At 40.8% G+C, this 16,913-nt stretch overlaps 1 protein-coding gene across 2 annotated transcripts in view; it reads left to right on the forward strand.

Annotated features, from left to right (window-relative positions):
* Nucleotides 1–996: 996 nt before the first annotated feature.
* The window catches only part of SNX13 (sorting nexin 13), a 75,030-nt gene continuing 59,113 nt past the window's right edge, over nucleotides 997–16,913 (forward strand). For both annotated transcript variants that reach the window (XM_050892727.1, XM_050892728.1), the window contains exon 1: nucleotides 997–1,047. In XM_050892727.1, coding sequence (XP_050748684.1) covers nucleotides 1,033–1,047 — 15 coding nt within the window. In that variant the 5' untranslated portion in view covers nucleotides 997–1,032. The remainder of the gene's footprint in view (nucleotides 1,048–16,913) is intronic.

Here is a 16,913-nt window from a genome sequence, read left to right on the forward strand (position 1 = left end):
GCAAGCAAGCAAGCAAACCCCCACAGAACAGTGTTTAAAGGAAAAGCAACAAGTTTCAGACAGGAATCTTTCCGTGTATTCAAATACCGAGCTGTGGGGGTATGTCGCCTGGTGAGCAGGGCTCGCTGGTCTGGTGCAGACACAGCTCCGGTTCTGAGGCGATGTGTTTCGGTTCCACAATTTATGCCACTACTTAACAAGACTGTAGGTAACAGACTTATAGATGTCTCTCTCTTAACATCTAGAGCAGGGAAAGACATGCAGTGCTGCACACCTTGCTGGTGGCTGAGAGGCATGCTGCTTGGTCAGAAATTTAAAAAAATACTTCAATTAGCATTCTCAGAACAGCTGACTGGCACGGAAGAGCTCAGAGAGAAGGCAGGCCAGCGTCTCAAGGGAGACAGGACAGAAAAAAACCCACACCAGAGCGGCTTTGACAACAACGTTCCAAGTTCTGCTGCCCTCAACTTCTCCCTTCGGGCTGCGCAGTGTTTCAGGGCCGCTGCACCGCGGGACGGGCTCCGGCTCCGGCACTGACCCCCCGAGCCATACCCGGCCCCCGGATTTACCAGTCCGCGGGGCCCCAGCGCCTTCCCGGCCGCCACACCGCAGCCCTGGGGCCGGACCCTGGAAGAGGGCCGCTTGTGCTGGTTACGGTCCCCCCGGCCCGGGCAGGCAGCGACGCGGACTTGGAGAACAGCGGGCCGGGCCGCGGCGGGGCGGGGAGGGGAGTGAGCCGGCCCCGGCAGGGGCGGCCCCGCGTCCCGCAGCCCCAATCGGCGGGCGCGCCGGGCAGGGAGCGGCGGCGGCGGTGCACGTAGCCTTCTCAAGATGGCGGCCTCTCCGGACCGAGCTGCGAGGGCGGCTGTGGGGCTGGGGGCGGCGGGCGGCTGCTGAGGGAGGCGGCAGGGGGCTGGCGGCGCTCGCCTCGCCTCGCCTCCCCGCAGGGTGAGGGGGAGCTTTCCGCGCGGCCGCGAGGCTTCACCATGCTGCGGGGCTAGAGCCGCCGAGGCGCCGCAGCGCAGCGGGGTAATGATGTTAGCAGAGGTAAGAGCCCTGCCGCGGCCGGCGGGGTGCGGGAGGGGAGGGAGCGGCTCTCCGTCCGCCCGAGCGGGCAGCTGCGCGCCGCGGCCCGCGGCGGAGAGGAGGCTCTGCCCTCCGCCGGGGCCTCCGACCTGTCTAGGTAGCAGGCAGCCTCCCCCTCGGCCGGGGAGGGCAGAGGCGCCGGCCATCTGGCCCAGGGCAGCGCCGGGCCCCTCTTATCACCCCTCCCTCCTCCCCGGCCGGGCGCTGTTCCCCCGTCAGGGGCCGGCAGGGCGGGACGGGAGCGGGACGCTCCAGCGCCGCGGTGGAGCCCGGCCCGCCGTGCCTGCTCCGTGCGGCAGCCGGCCGGAGCGGGCCCGCCCTCCCCTGCGATCCGCCGGCGGCCGGGCTTTCCCGCCCGCGAGGGGCCGCGGGGCCGCTCCTCCGCGGCGGGCCCCGTTTCTGGAGGAGCGCACCTGGTGAGGAGGGGGCCTGCCTCGGCCCTAGGCCTCGCCGGAGAGATGTCCCCGCCCGGGCCCCGAACGCCGGCTCCGACTTCAGCCCCTCTGGCCTCCTCCTCTGGGGTAGCTTCATAAAGGCTCCGTGTTTGCTTTCTTCTTAAACCGAACAGTTTTGCTGTTGCAGGAGTTTGTGGTTGTAGGTAATCGGTAGAAGTTAACTGCCTCGGTTCGCCTCTCCCTGGTAGGGGGTTTCTGTCCCAAAGCGGCTGGGCAGCTAAGCTGTGAGGCAAGCAGGTATTTGAGGATCAGCGTGGGCTGGAAATGGCTACTGTGTCCAAAGGTGCTCTCAAAGGGGGAATCTGGTGGTGTTTTCTAGTTGCTGGAAATGAGACTTTCCCCCATACTCAGTTTTCTCTACAAAGACTGATTGATTTTCTATTTTTAATATGTCAGCAAGGTGTCTGGCATACAGATGCTTCTCCAACATGATGATTGCGTTACCTGTGTTTTATAATTTGTCACTTTATCCTGCAGTGAAGGTTATTTGTCTAAAACTGAATTGTCTTAAATCTTGAAGGGTGAAGGCTTGCTTTCCGACACCTGAAAAATTTAGTTTTGCTTTCCTGAATGATAGCTAAAAAAGTATCCTGAAGCTTTCAGTTTGCATCAGTTCAAACTTTCAGGGCATTAGGAAAGTGGTTCTGTAGTGCCATGAGCTCTCAGATTTCCCCGGGAGGGTAAACTTTGCGGAGTGAATTAAACCTGTACAAATACATGACCTATTTTTGCATGAAGGTGGGTGGTCAGGGTTAATAATCTGCGTTAAATAGTGTTGGTGAGTGTGATACGTAAGCATTAATCATAGTAATTTAGATTATTTTAAGGGTGGCATAGAACGTTCTGGGTGAGTGCCCCATACTGGACTGTTTGTTCTGTTTGGTGATGGCTGTGTGTGCCTGTCCAAGACACTTTGTTGTCTTGAGATTGAATTTTTTTTTTCTAATAGCACTGGTGTAGCAGCGTGGATGACACTTGCTCCGTTGGCTTTTTGAGGTAAAAGCTAGTGCTTACGCATGTGATGATCAGTTATGGTGCTTAGCCTTGCTGTCTGGAGGACTGGGTTCTGATGTCCTTTCCTTCTAGTTCCTGTATATAAAATATTTGTAGACAAGATGCTTCAGGGTGAAGTATTCCGGGGTTGGTCTCTGCCAAGGAGATGACTTTAAATTGTGGGGGGGTCTAGCAAAGTTGCAGACTTTGCTTGCCTGCCTGAAAAGCAGTTGTGGGGAGTTCTTCAAACAACTGGACAGCTCTTGGCTGTCAGAGGATCCACCTGACATGTGAACTGGAAGGAGTCCTTTCCAGCATGCTTTTTTGGGTGTTCCAATAGTGATTTCGTAGCTAAAACGCCTTGTGAAAGCTGCGTGCAGTCACACCCATAAACCCTGGAAGGAAGATGCAGATTGCTTCAAGCCTATAGATATATGTATAGTATTCTATAAACACATAAATCTCTGGGTTTGTTTTTTTTTTCTTTATATGTGAAAATTGAAGTGAAATGTATGGCAGACTGACGTTAGAGTAGGGCAGTAGTGAAAACTGCACGTATCTGGAGGCTGCCTAAATTTATGTTAATAACTTTGAGGAGGGGGAACACTGGACAGCCAGTAAGGCTGTTGGTTTTTTTTTTTTCCCCTCTCTCAAAGTAACTATTTTATTTAAGAACATATAGTGAAATGAGATAAAAAAAATTGCTGGGTATTTGCTGACTTGTGTAGTTTGCTGCTGTCTAGAATGGCCAAGATCACTGTCTTTTTTTTTTTTTGAGCCATTAAAAATTTAGAAACATTTCCCCCACTATAACTGTTAGTTTTATAATGTAACAATGTAGACAATATTATTCTTAAATATATTTAGGAATGAAGGAAAGGCAGAATTTGGTTCTACATGTATTGTTATCATGCAGTTAAAACATAACTTACAGTTTCTGAAGATCAGTTTCCTACATCCTTTGACTGTATCCACATATGCAGACTGCAGCAGATTCGGTCCAGTTTTGTGTGGATGCAGTTAGGATTAGGACCTTGTAATCAGTAATTTCAGGGGAAGATCGCACTTCCCATCAGGAAAAAATACCGGGTGTGTTTTTTATTTGGCCCTTACTTCAGGTCGTCTTAGTTGCATCAGAAATCATGTTGTTGGATGCCAAGCACATATACTTATTTACCTACTTAGCAAACACCATTCCCCAATTTTTCATCATCTTGGCCATCGGAACTTACTTCTGCAGTCACGTTGAATACATTCTATCTGCATGCGTTCAGAGTCCTGCTGGAGTCATCGTTTCCCTAGTCTGTTGGGTTGGCCTTTCTGTGTCTTTTCACTTGTTCCCCTTTTCTTGTTCATCAGATGTCTCCTTTGCTTTTCAAGACCCAGTGCAGCCTGTTTCCATGCGACTTACTGTTTCAGCACTTTCTCATCTGATGAGGTCATTGTGGCCACAAGTTTCAATGGTCTATCTCTTGTGTTCTCAGACAACTGTCTTCACCATTCTTGCCTCTTGTGCGGTAGCAACTGTACTGCCCTGACTACAGTGAAGCAGCTGGTGTTTTACAACTCTGGCTCTTGCTGGTCCATAGTGTCTTAAGTTCTGGTGGGAACAAACATTAAATTGGATTTCAATGGGACCTAGTTTACAAGAAGTTTTAGAATGTCTTTCAAATGGATGGTCTGTGCTGTCTGCATTTGCAGCCCATGTTGCCTCTAAAGAAGGCACTCTAGAAAAAGTGAGGAGTAGATTTCTTTTTCCATTTTTTTTCCCCTCCAGTTGCTCATTGAACTGCTTTGAGATGCTTAGTGAGGACTTCCTTCTGAATTTATCAGCGGCTAAATTTTCGACAACTTAATTCTCAGCTTAGCAAGGGTACTTTGTTGCAGTACTAGTGATGGTTGAGAAGATTTTTGATGTTTGATGAAGTAGGAAAACTTTTTTTTTCCTTGTCCACAGCTAAAAATGAGGCATACAAAATGAGCTCTGTCGTGTTGGTATTTCTTGTTGTTGCAACCAGTCAAGATAATTCACTAACGACATGTAGTATTTCCTTTCCATTAAACAATCTACTTTTTATTTATAAGACATGTTTAGCAAACTTTTTTGTTGAACTTTGATAGCTACTAACCATTGAGAACTGTTTTTTGAGCAAAACCAAGCAAATTAGTCTGATGTTTAAGAGTAAAGGTTGACTCAGCAACTTGTTTTAACTTGCTTTAGAATACTAATGAATTAGCCTTACTGAAACAGTAGCATGTTGCAATGTATATGTTAGTCCAGCTCTGAAAGGTGCAGAACACGGTTAACTGCTTGATTCACTGTAGCATTGTTAATTTTTTCTGTTCTTTGATACATGGCTGTGGAAGGTTGCTCTGATGCTTCATGTGACTGAACAATGTTTTGCTGGTAGAGACAGCTTCAAATGTGTAGACAATTAGCAGGGTGTGGAAAGAAATTAGTTTTCTGTCCTTTTGTGAAACTTGTATGCTGGGGCTTTGCCTTGGTGCCAGTGTTTTGCCAGATGAGATCTAGCTGGAGCATCAGTTGCAAGCCCTTGGGAGGTAAAAAGCCCCTCTTTCTCCTTCAGTATATTCTGTAAACAAAGTCTACCCTATTGCTGATCTGCTTTGTGTCCCTAATTGTTGCTATGACAGCTCTTTTAATAACTCCATGTTCTGTGGATTGTCAGTTAAAATTACGTCAGGAATGGTAAAACTAGGAATGGTAAAACTAGGAAAACTAACCTTTTACAAAGAATGGATGTCATATGTTCCTAGTATTTGTTTTTAAATATTTTGCTGGCTATTAGTAAAAGGTAGTGTCTAAACGCTCAGAACTGTTCTTAGAGTGTACAGTTGGGCCTAAACTGCTGATACTGAATGCAGAGTTCTGCAACAACTCTAAAATGTCAGTCTGGACCATTCCCCAGAACAATGTGGAAGAAGAAAAGTGTAAAGTTCCTTAGTTCAATAAAAATAGTAATAACTTGTCCGGTTAGATAGCTGAAGGAGCTCCAAATGGTGATTTCCTCTGTCTGGTTACACTCTAGGGAATTATCTCTGTTTTAAATATGTTCGTCCCTTTCTTCCCACCCTTACAAAGATGACAAAGCATGTTTTCCTTTGAACTAGCGTTAGGAGAGTTGCTATTAGTAGAAACAAGAAACCATAGGTGTTGTATGTAAGTTATTGGCAACACTTAAAGAATTAATATTTTGAAGTCCCATTAGCACTTTTCACCATTGCCAGTACCAAGACTGGAATAACAGAAAAATCAGTTACAATTGGCACTTACAGTTACATGAGAGAGAAACTTCAAGAAGTACAAAGCATTGTGATCTTGGGCTTAATTGCTTGTTCTCTTCCGTGCCCCCACCCCCCCCCCCCCATAAGTAATGTCTGATTTCTGAACTGAAAAAATGAGGCATTATTTCATGATGTAAACATATTGAAATGTTTTAACAAGAGCACTCTAACCTTGTTTACGTAATTTCTGTAGTATTACACCTTAAAATGATGACTGCGTAATTGTGATTATAGATACGAGGTGAAACAGGCATTTCTTTTTAATGTGAGTAAGCATAGATGATAGGTATGTTCAGCTATGGGACTCCTTTTATAACTGCCATTTCTTTTGGAAAAGAGGTCAATTCCTACCCTGTCAGAGTTTGGGAATACCTATTAAAGATTTTATTCTTGCTCTGAAGCAGAAGTAGCTGTAAAATCCTCAGAGAGGGGACGTGGATTTCTAAAGAAGTTACGGTGTCGATTGGCTTTCTGTTTTCTATATAGAAGGGGATGCGATCTCAGTGTTGCAGTTAAAACAGCATGAGTCAAATTTATTCTTGTATTTTAACATTGGCTTTTTACAAACACTTAAAAAGCCCTGCAAATTTTTAACTGGTTTTGTTCAAGTGAAATTCTCTGAAAATCCAGGAATTTCCCAGGACAGAATACAGAGTTTGACCATAGTGGTTAGTTCAGTAGTTTATTTTCAAGCTATTTCACCAGTGGCCCTTAAACTTCTTCAGCCCTGCTCCTTTGCATATTTTCTCAGAAAGTAAGTACAAGACCAATTTGATTTGAACCTCCCCAGTTAGTCAGTCCACCAGTTGCCAGCAGGAGAAGGAGATATAAAATCATCTCTGCTTGCTTACTTTCCATTAAGTCCCTTCCTGCATCAGATGGCCTGTATAATGTCCTTTCTGTGCCTTGACTTGGTTGGAAGAATTTTTGATAATCAGAAATATTAAATATCCAGAACTGTGGCTTTTTTATTTCACAGGTGGAAATAGCGCTCTGTTTATTCAAGTGAGGAGTAATGTGGCCTAATTAAAAGTTCACAGCTACCTGTAGTCTATAACATCGATGTCTAAAATGCTTAATTCAGTATCCCATTGCAGTTGGAGTTTTGCGTAGGAAGATGAGCTTTACACATTTTCTTTCCAAGAACGTTTGTGAATTTGGGTGCTTGCTGTGCTTTTGTTACAGTGTGATTTTTTTTTTTTTTTTTTAAATGTCCATTCCTCTGCCTGCCTTCCCTTAATCCCATGCTTCTGGGAGGAATGGGGTGATCCCAGTTCTATTTTAATCAAATCTGTTTGTGTCAGAATGCTGCTATTTCATAAATATCACTATTTTGAGACCATGTATTCCTGTTCTTCAGTATATTTTTGCAATTCCAAGAAATAACTGTACTCAACACTTTTGCTAGTGCCTCTAAGGCAGTGTAGGTTAGGGTATCTCTTGTGATGTAAGGGAACAAACTTGAGCCGGAAGTTTGGATTGCTACATATCCTGTAGGATGCTCTGCATTTCCACTCTTCCTGTCTGTCGGTGGTGTCAGACCAGGTCAAGTAGAAAATACACTAGAAGTTCATCGCAAAACTCTTGCCACAGCTAACCAACTGATTATGAAACAGTGCCTCAGACTTGGGATAATTTCTCTCATAGCTCTTAATCGGTACTGAAAGCAATGGGAAAGAACATGCCTAATGTTCCCAGTCATCCTGTATTCAGCATTTGGCATTCCAGACTGTGTGGATGAGTTAAAAATCTGGTGGTGTATATGCTTTAGGAAATAAGTATCCAACCTGTGTAACTGTAGAAAGAGTGATTGCTTTAAAGTTTTGCTGATCATCAAAATGACCTTGGAACTGTTTGACTTAGAGACATGATGAATCCTTGCTCGTTGCCATGCTGCTATTCTAACAACTGCTGCTGCAGACCGAGGAGAGACGTGTCTGATGAGTCTCGGGACCTTTCTTCTGTGTGAGGCCTGGCACCTCTTCAATTAAACCTTTGCATTCCATGTCCTTTATAATAACTCAAAACTTTGTTTATTTTCAGTTTTCCCAAATGATGTAGTATTTAGTAACATTGTATCATCTTACTTTTCTGAAGCATATGTAATGATTTTTGTTAAATGTCGAAAATAATAGGATCAGTGATAATGATATGTATTCCTTATCCACTGAAGGAACTATCTGTGCTTGAAATTGCATCTGTATTTCGGTGTGTGATTTCTCCCCCCCCCACCCCAAAATGCGATGCCGAGTGTTTTGTTTTTTTTTTTTTTCCCCAGTATATCTTGGCATATTTGTTACTGATATATCTTAATTTTTAATGAAATCTATGTTTGATTGAGGTAGCTAACCTCTTTTAACATACTTGGAAGAAAAATACTTTTTTTATAGTTTATATACTCAAATTAGTATTTCTGATCACAATGCTAACAAAATGGAATTTCATTAGCTTTGTAAAGTAAAATCATATACTATGGAAATCTTAAATCTTGTGATGTCTCAATTATAGATTTAATCTGATGGTACATATGATGAAATGGGCATTACTTATTACGGTTCATTTATTGCTTATATATAATTTTAAAATTCTTGTGGAAAACAAATTGTTTTGTGTAAATATCTTATCAAAACAATGAAAATTATATTTCTTTACAGTGCTAGGCTAGGAGAATAAGGTTTTATTTTAAATTTTCACTCTTACCAGCTTTCCTTTTCACAGTCAACATTTTTTTTCTAACTTGAGTACTCTGCAGTAGTTGTGTTAAACATAATTTACTCTCGCTTTGTGTGTACAAGTGTTTAGTACTAGCACCTTGCTCTATGGTCTTAAAACTATATACTGCATTCTCTCTTTGTGCTTCATGCTTGCATTAATTTGACTTGCGTGTGTGACTAAAACTTTGAAATAAGTTTTATTTATTTCTTTATGTTGGTTTTAAGGTCTGGACTTCAAATAGTATTAGTCTTGTGTCTTTCAGTTGGCAATTGCCCTACTACAGCTTCTTAAAGAATTCTTGAGAAGATTACAAGTTAGCAATAGTGAGACCAAAGGCAAACTTCATGTTTCTATGGATGTTTCTAAGCTTTTCCATTACTTTATTGGGTATTTTCCTTTATTGAATTCTCCAATTAATGATGGTCTGCTGTTGCCCATTACTGTTTCCTTTAATTGTGCTTTATTTTACTGATACCCTCTTTTCTTTTGTTTTCTATTTGAAATTATTTTTCTGTTTTAATAATCTCAATATAACATTATACTTGCACTCTTCTTAATTTTTCCTCTCTGGATTTCTAGAGATTTGCCCATAACTGTTATTTCTCTTATTCTCTGGTTTTTTGGTGCATTATGCAAAGCATTTTTCTGTTTTCCAGTGATCAAAGTAACTGTGTTGCTACTGTGTGGAATAGTATACCTGAGTTAGTCTATGAATGCTTCCACCTTGCTGTCTGTATGGTTCTTCTTTTGTTTATTACTTGTTGCTCTTATGTGTTTCCTTCCCCTTTATTTTTCTTCCTTAATATATTTATCTTTGTTTTCCTGCTGCTGTCACGGGATTGGCCATATGTTTTTCTTTAGATATCCTGCATGCATAAAGGAATTTAAGATACTGAGAGTGCCGTTTCACATTTGACTTAATGTCTTTAGTAGCAGCCCAAACTAGATCCAGTTATCTCCCTCCCACCAGACACAAGCTGGTGTGACCCTGCTTCTTGTATCGGGTCTAGCAGCTAAGCATCAACTGCATGAGGAATTGTTTCGTCTTGGTGAACCAGCCTCCTGGAGAGGTATGAGGGTGGGAACACAGAAGTTGTCAAATCAACAGCTGCATGGTCTGGTGCGAGGGAAGTGCATAGTGCTTTCCTGCATTTTCTTCTGTTTAGATCTAAAGAGAATCAATATCCAAAATAATTCCTGTCCTTTTGAAAACAAGGTATGTTGTAATTCCTTCTGTGACTTCTGAATGCATCTCTGCTTCCAGAAAAAGTTATGAGTAAGGTTAGCTAGCTCCACTTTGGTTAGGTTTCTTTTTTGTTCTTGATGTTCTTGAGCAAGTGGCCATGATTGAGGTCTTTAGATATCTTCTGTAAACTTGTTTTAGCTTACAGACTAATGACTTAATTAGTTTCATCTATAATTAGTTTTGGTCTATAATCTTAAAGTATTAGTGGCAAGAGCTGATGCGCCATTTCTGTGGTTTCCTTCCCGCCCCCCCCCCCCCCCCCCCCCCCCATTCATTGAAATTTGTTGGAAATACTCCATGCCCTGATGTTTGGGAATGAAGTGTTCCACCGAGTTCATAGAACTGTCCCTCTATGTAAATTTTATTTGCAGATGTTCATGCTTGCTTTCCCTCTTCAGTGTCGCAGTGGGGAGGAGGTAGTATATGCACTTGGGAGATATCCAGGGAGTAGTTGGCACAGTAACTCTGGGCCCTGATTTTTTTGTGAGGAAGGAGAGGAAGACTACTTGAGGCTAAAAGAGTCATCTAGGATACTCAACAGGCTCTTGGCTTCCATAGAGAGGCTAGATGGACAGAGGTTATGGAGCAGAGTCTTGGAAGAAATTGTAGGAGGCTCCACTCTACTTACGCGTAACTGTTTGCTTCTGGGCTACACACTGCAGTGCCTGGCAGCAGCGTTATGTAGCAAATCACTTGGATAAAACTTGTGAAGTTTCTTAGGGGTTGTGGAGGCAGCAGGCAGAATGGTTTTCTCAATAGCAGTATTCAGGAAAAGGCAAAAGTGCACAGAGGACCGTGAAAGAGATGCACAGAGTAACGATGCTTTCCCAAAAGGGATGGTGAACCAAACATCTCTTGGAAGTAAGTGGGTAAAGCAGACAAGCAATAAGGACTGAAGGAGGGATTGGAAAAGGGGATATTAAACACATGAAGGGGAAAGATTGGGATTGTTTTTATTAATATTCCCATTACAATTATTCCATTGGAAAAACACAATAACTTTTAAACACTTTTTTCCCCTCTTAAGTAAGGGCATTTTTTTGCCATACCCTCAGTGCTGCTTTTTTTGATGGCACTGTCCATTCTGCCTAACTCTTGTTAGGCATCAACTGCTCATTAAAGAAGTTGCAGTCGTCTTTGGATATTGTGGACTACTGAATAATTTGGAGATACCGAACTAATCTTTCTCTTGCTTTATTTTATGCAACTGGATGATATTCTGTTCAGGAAAAACGGTTGCAAGGAACTGGAAGTTTTGAGGCTTACTCTAGCTTTGTAAAGGTTTTCGTCATTTTGTGTAACATCTGTTTCCATGGTTATTTTGTCTTCATCCAGTAATCATGCTTCATAGGAAATTTGGCCTTGTAGGATTTTAGACGTACTCTCAGAGACTACTGGGAATTTGTAGTGAAATAGTGGTTGTATCAGTTTCTGTATTTTTTAACTGGAGAAAACTTACAGCACTTAAAGAACTGCAGCAAGTTTAAATTTAAGAAGGAAACAGTGGAGTAACATCACAATCTTCAGAGGAAAGTGCTAGTATTCTGTCAGTGGATTTAAGTTTCTTCTTAAAAATGCACTGTATTTGCAACTTGGGATTTATTTGTTACTTGGCTACTGAAAGCTGCTTCTTTCTGGTGCATACTCTGATCTTTGAGGTTCCTCTATTTTTACATCCATTTCATTTTGTAGTTTGTTAATTATGATGCTGGTTAAAAAGCACTACATACTTTTGAATGTTGGGGAACTGTGAGTAAATTTTTGAGAAGAGATATTAGGTATAGTGAAGGGCTGATCATTGCAAGCAGGAGTCCAAACTGAAACTAGATTCATGGTGCTGGCACTGATTGAGGTCTTGGAATTAGAAGAACAAAACAACACCCCAAAGTATTAAAATCAATGAATATAATGTTGGTAGCTGTTTCTTCAGATTCCACTGTTTAGGCAGTAGATGCCCTTTATTATGTTGGTGGTAGGTGTGTAGGAGACTACTGCTCTTGCTTGGTTTTTTTTTTGAATACAAAGGTGAGCACGGGGGGGGGGGGGGGCGGGGGGGGTAATACTTTTAAAAGTTGTGTTATTTCCCAGTCACATAAAGGGGGATCAGGATATTAATTGGGAGCACCAATAAACTTTTTAAATCTACCGTTTCCTTGGTGGCTAATGTTGCCAGTATGTGGCTTCAGTATATGGATGTATTTTGTTTTGGCACAAAAGCCCTTGTGGTGCAATTGAATATTGTACATTGGTTTCCAGATGGATTTATATTGTAACGGGGAGACCAAAACTGGACACAGTACTCCAGGAGTGGTTTTACATGTCCAAATAGAGAAGAAAGATCGCTTTGCTGGACCTGCTGGTGACACTTTTGCTGATACAGGGTAGAATGCTGTTTGCTGCTTTCACTAGAAGGATACGCTGCAGACTTGTGTTCACCTTACTGCCCACCAGGACCTCTGGGTCTCTTTCTGTAGAGCTGCTTCCCAGAGAGTTGGCTCCCAGACTGTATTGTGGCCCAGGGTTATTCCACCCCAGCTGCATACTTGGTTTTAAACTTCATGAGGTTCCTGTCAACCTATTTCTCAAGCCTGTCGACATCCCTCGGAACAGTAGCTCTACCCTCCAGTGTACTGAGCACTCACCCTGGTTTGGTATTCTGTGCAGACTTACTGAGAGTGCACTGTGTCCCGTCACCCAGGTCATTAATGAAGACGTTAGATAGCATTGGTCCCCATATTGATCCTTGAAGGTTCCCACCTGGTTACTGGCTGCCCGCTGAACTTTGCGCCACTGATCATGTGTCTCTGCATCCAGCGATCCAGTCAATTTTTCACTTACCTTATCATCTACTTATCCAGCCCATACCTCACCAATGTTGTGATAAGGAGACTGGGATATTGTGTCAAAGGCCTTGCTAAAGGCAAGGTGCACAACATCTAAGCCCCCCTCCTTGTCCTCAACATCAGTCACGTCACCACAGAAAGCAATTGGGTTGGTCAGACATAATTTGCACTTGGTAAATCTGTTTTGGTTGCTCACAACCTTCTTGGGGACTGAGGTGAGGCTGACTGGCATGTATTTTCCTTCCTTCCTGGCCTGGACCTATCTTCCTTTCAGATCCTCATCTTCTGCCAGTATAATTTGAGAAATCATTTATGTTGGCTTTCTGTTGAGCTTTGGCTTTCTGGATTCCGTAATAACGGTTGCAGTACTGCCTGTAGTCAAGGTGCCATTTGACATTACAGCTGAGAAACTCAATGTGGTTTTTCCTTTCTGAGCCCTACATTATTGTTTATAGCTTTTCTCCTCCTTTTTAATAAAGGAAAAAAAAGACTTTTTTTCAGGGGTAGAGAGGGATGGGGATCTTAACCACATTATTTCATTTACCAAAATAATTCCACAGGTATGTGACACGACTGACTGTAGTTAGAGACAACAGCCTTGATCACTAGGGACAATGTGGAAATTAATTTTTAGTCTGGTTGAGCGTGTCTGTTACTGGAGGACTCCTTCTGGCAATTATGATAGATAATGTGAATTAGCTTCTTTCACATTTGTCACCTGACCTAATAAGGCAATTAGAGTCTCTCTTTATATTTAGTCCAGTCTCAGATAAAAATATTCTAAAGTTATGTTGCTAACTTAATATTTTTAAAGTAACTTTTTTGTCTAGATGAGGAGTGTTGCTTATTTGGGAACTCTTAGATTGTTGTATGTACTTTTAAAATAATAAAAAACCACAGTAAAATACTCTACTGCATCCAAAGCAGTTTCATCTTAAAGTTGGTGGAATAATGTTGTAGTTCAGAGGACTCTGAAAATTTTGCTGCAAGTAGCAAATAGCAGATATAATATTACCAGTGGATTAGAGAATTAAACAAAACTCTCAGATGACTAATCTTATAGCCTGAGGAAGCCAGGGTACTAAAAGATTATTCAGAAGTTAATGACTAAATCTTTCTACAGTAAACTTAAGTACTGGATTTTGTGTATATATGTAATATTTATGTATATGTGAAATATATATAAACACATATAATTTTAATTCTCAGTAAAAAAAATCACACACATCCCGCAGATACGTCATTGAAATGTATGTTTTATCAGTCTTTTTAGAAAAAATACTGATTTTAAGGAGTTTACTTGAGAATAATTATTTGTTTATAGATGCTTTTAAGCAAGTCGTTAAGTGGTAGAAACAAAAATTTTATTCTCTTTCAGTATAAAATTTGAAGGTATTGTCTGCTTTCCCATGTGATGAGTTTTTTAGGAAAAAGCAAAGAAATAAGCACAATAACTGCTGCTGCAGTGTGCAATTCTGAAATGTTCATAATTTTATGGCATTTATTTTATACGTTAATGTCTTTGACAGTTCTGTGTTTGCAAAAACTAAGCATTTTCACTTCATTTCACTTTCTATTTTTGTGGGGCTATTACTGTTTGAAGTTTCTGAGATTTCCTGAAGTTAGATACTGTATCATTGTGTGTCTTTTTTTTTAAGCTAATTCTATCAATTTAAGATTGCGCAAAGTATTTTGCACACAGCAGCTGCTGTGAAATTGTGTGGTATATCCACAGAAGAAATAATGGATTTATTTTAAGAAAAGTAATAATTGTTCATCAGACCTCTTCTAACCCACGTTTTTCCACTTTCTCCTCCCTCTAAAGATCATGGACAAGAATGGGTTGCCTTTGAACAGAAGGCTGTGCTCCAAACCATTTATATGTAAATAATCTTTATATATATTTTCTTAGTGAGTATGAGCTGATACAGGTTATGGCATAAATTGGGCAGTATGGTGGAGATTTGAGTTCAAGGACTAGGCAGCTGGTTATGGCTTGGCAGAAAGGATGCTCAGTTGAAGTTACCGCTACCGTGGAACAAGAGTTTAAAGAAATTTCATTTCTACCTTCAAAAAGCATAGCTGTTAAGGTATGAAGAAACCTTTTTAAAAATGTGTCATGTACGACTGTTTCTGCAGTAGCCCTGAGCTCTGCCCGTGAGTTTTTAATTAGATGGAACATAGAGACGGCCTACTAGATCTGACTTTTATGGAGAGAGACTGATTTAATATATTTTTGTCAACATAAATATTGGGAATCTTAAGTGGTAGAAATTGTTCTAGAAGCAAAGTTGATGATTCTTTAAAATAGTTTAGTAGGATCAGCTTTCTTTAGCAGTGAAAGAAGGAAAACATTGGTGAAAGGAACTTTTAAATAACGCCTTGCTGCAGTTTTAGTCAAGAAAGTAAAAAGTTCAAAATGCTGCTTGAGCAGTAATCACAAATGAAATATGCAATAACAGTTTCTTGACTAAAGAACATGTGACTTCATTATTTTTAGCCATTTAGGAGAACAGATTTTTTTTTTTACTTGATAAAGATTCTGGGGGCTTCTGCCTCTTTCCCCTTTGCCAGTGTTTTGAAATAGATGTAATCTGTTTATCCAGAGGCTGAACATAGAACAGTCTAGATTAACTCATTGGCTTGAATTCAAGCTAGAGGGATTACTTTATTTTCTCACTTTAGATCACCTTAGGTGATCCTGTCAAGCAATAAGCCTGGCCCTGTGTCGATCACCTAAGGTGATCCAAAATGCTTTGATCCTTTTTGTCTGTTTTCTGTTGACATGGCTAAACTAGCTTAGATACAAGTCAATATGGATTATTACAAAGGAAAAGGATCACTTTCTTTGAAATTACATTAAAAAATGAGTTAGAGTATGTCACTTCTATATTTAAGAAAGTAGCTGAAAGTGGGCTTGCATCTCCTGTTTCCCATTGTTATCCCAGATGTTCAAGTGCTGCTTTTAAACTTGACCGAAACTCCATATCCTTTTAGACTAAATACGATTCAGAGTGGGTTTTAATGCAAGCATCTTATCAGAAAGAGTGTGTGTCTGTGAAGGTGGCCTCTTGTTTTTCATAGTAAGATAAATACTTATTCCACTTTCAAAATAGGTTACATGAAATGAGGCTTTCTGTCCCTTGCTGATAGTTCTGCTGTATAATAAAATAGCTGTTAGTGCTGAAAATAAAGGTTAGTAAAATGAAGGTCAGTTTAAAATTAAAAAATCCACTTCCTAATTTCATGTTGTGATCAGCAATGCTGGCAGAGCAGGTGTGAGAGAGGAAAAAAAATAATCTTGACTCTTGAATCCAGGCTGAATTTTACTCTGTTTTTTTCACTTGAAAAGAAATTTTGGTGTTGAAAATATTTACCATTTCTGGTAGAACAATTATCAGTGTTAATCAGAAGACTGTTCTTTTTCTTAATCAGCTTCATTGCACAAACTAACTATATCAAAATATGGAAAATAATTTTTCTATTTTTATTTTAATAGTAATATTCTGACTATAGCAAACAGGCAGGTTTTATTTTAGTAATGGAATTTGTTGCTCTCTGGATAAATACTGAAATTGAATTAACATGCACAACAGCTTTTAAACTTTTTAGTTACATACTGTACTTTAATGTTATGTACTTCAAGAAAATGTTAGCATATATTTTCATTTAAAGGTTTGCACTTCCAAAAATTAACTTCATGAATAGTTGAAACAGTGCAGTAATTGTGGTTTTAGAATATAGATGAAAAATTACTGCCTGTCCATAAGAGCTTTGTTAGACCACCTTGTATAACTGTGAGGGAGGGTAGGGGAAAATGATCCCAAAAGCTTTTCTGTCTCATGCAGTGTGAGGAGCAGCAGGAAAATCCAAACTGAATACAGTTAGACATGATTGCACTTGAATTAATCCAACTGGTAACCAATTAAGCCATTTGCCATACAAAGGGTGCATTGAGCGGAAGAGGAGGTGAGGTAGAGAGGGGACAGATGGACTCTTGCTTAGGAGAGGAGAGTTACCAGCCTCTGTAATCAGGAGGGTCAGCAGGAATACTGCACTTATCCAGAAGAAACTTCGTTGGCCTAACTTCTTAACTCTTAACATTAATTCTGTGATTTTTTTTATTTATTTAAAAGATGATTAGTGTATATTTATATACTTTAATATTTTAAGCTTGCTTTGGGAAAAAATAAATCTAAACTTAGAACAATAAAAGCAAAATAGACTATATAAAATTCCTTTTTTTAAAAAAGAAAAAAATCCCAGGAG

Source organism: Gymnogyps californianus, chromosome 2 (genome assembly GCF_018139145.2).
Source record: "Gymnogyps californianus isolate 813 chromosome 2, ASM1813914v2, whole genome shotgun sequence".
NCBI classification, from domain to species: domain Eukaryota; kingdom Metazoa; phylum Chordata; class Aves; order Accipitriformes; family Cathartidae; genus Gymnogyps; species Gymnogyps californianus.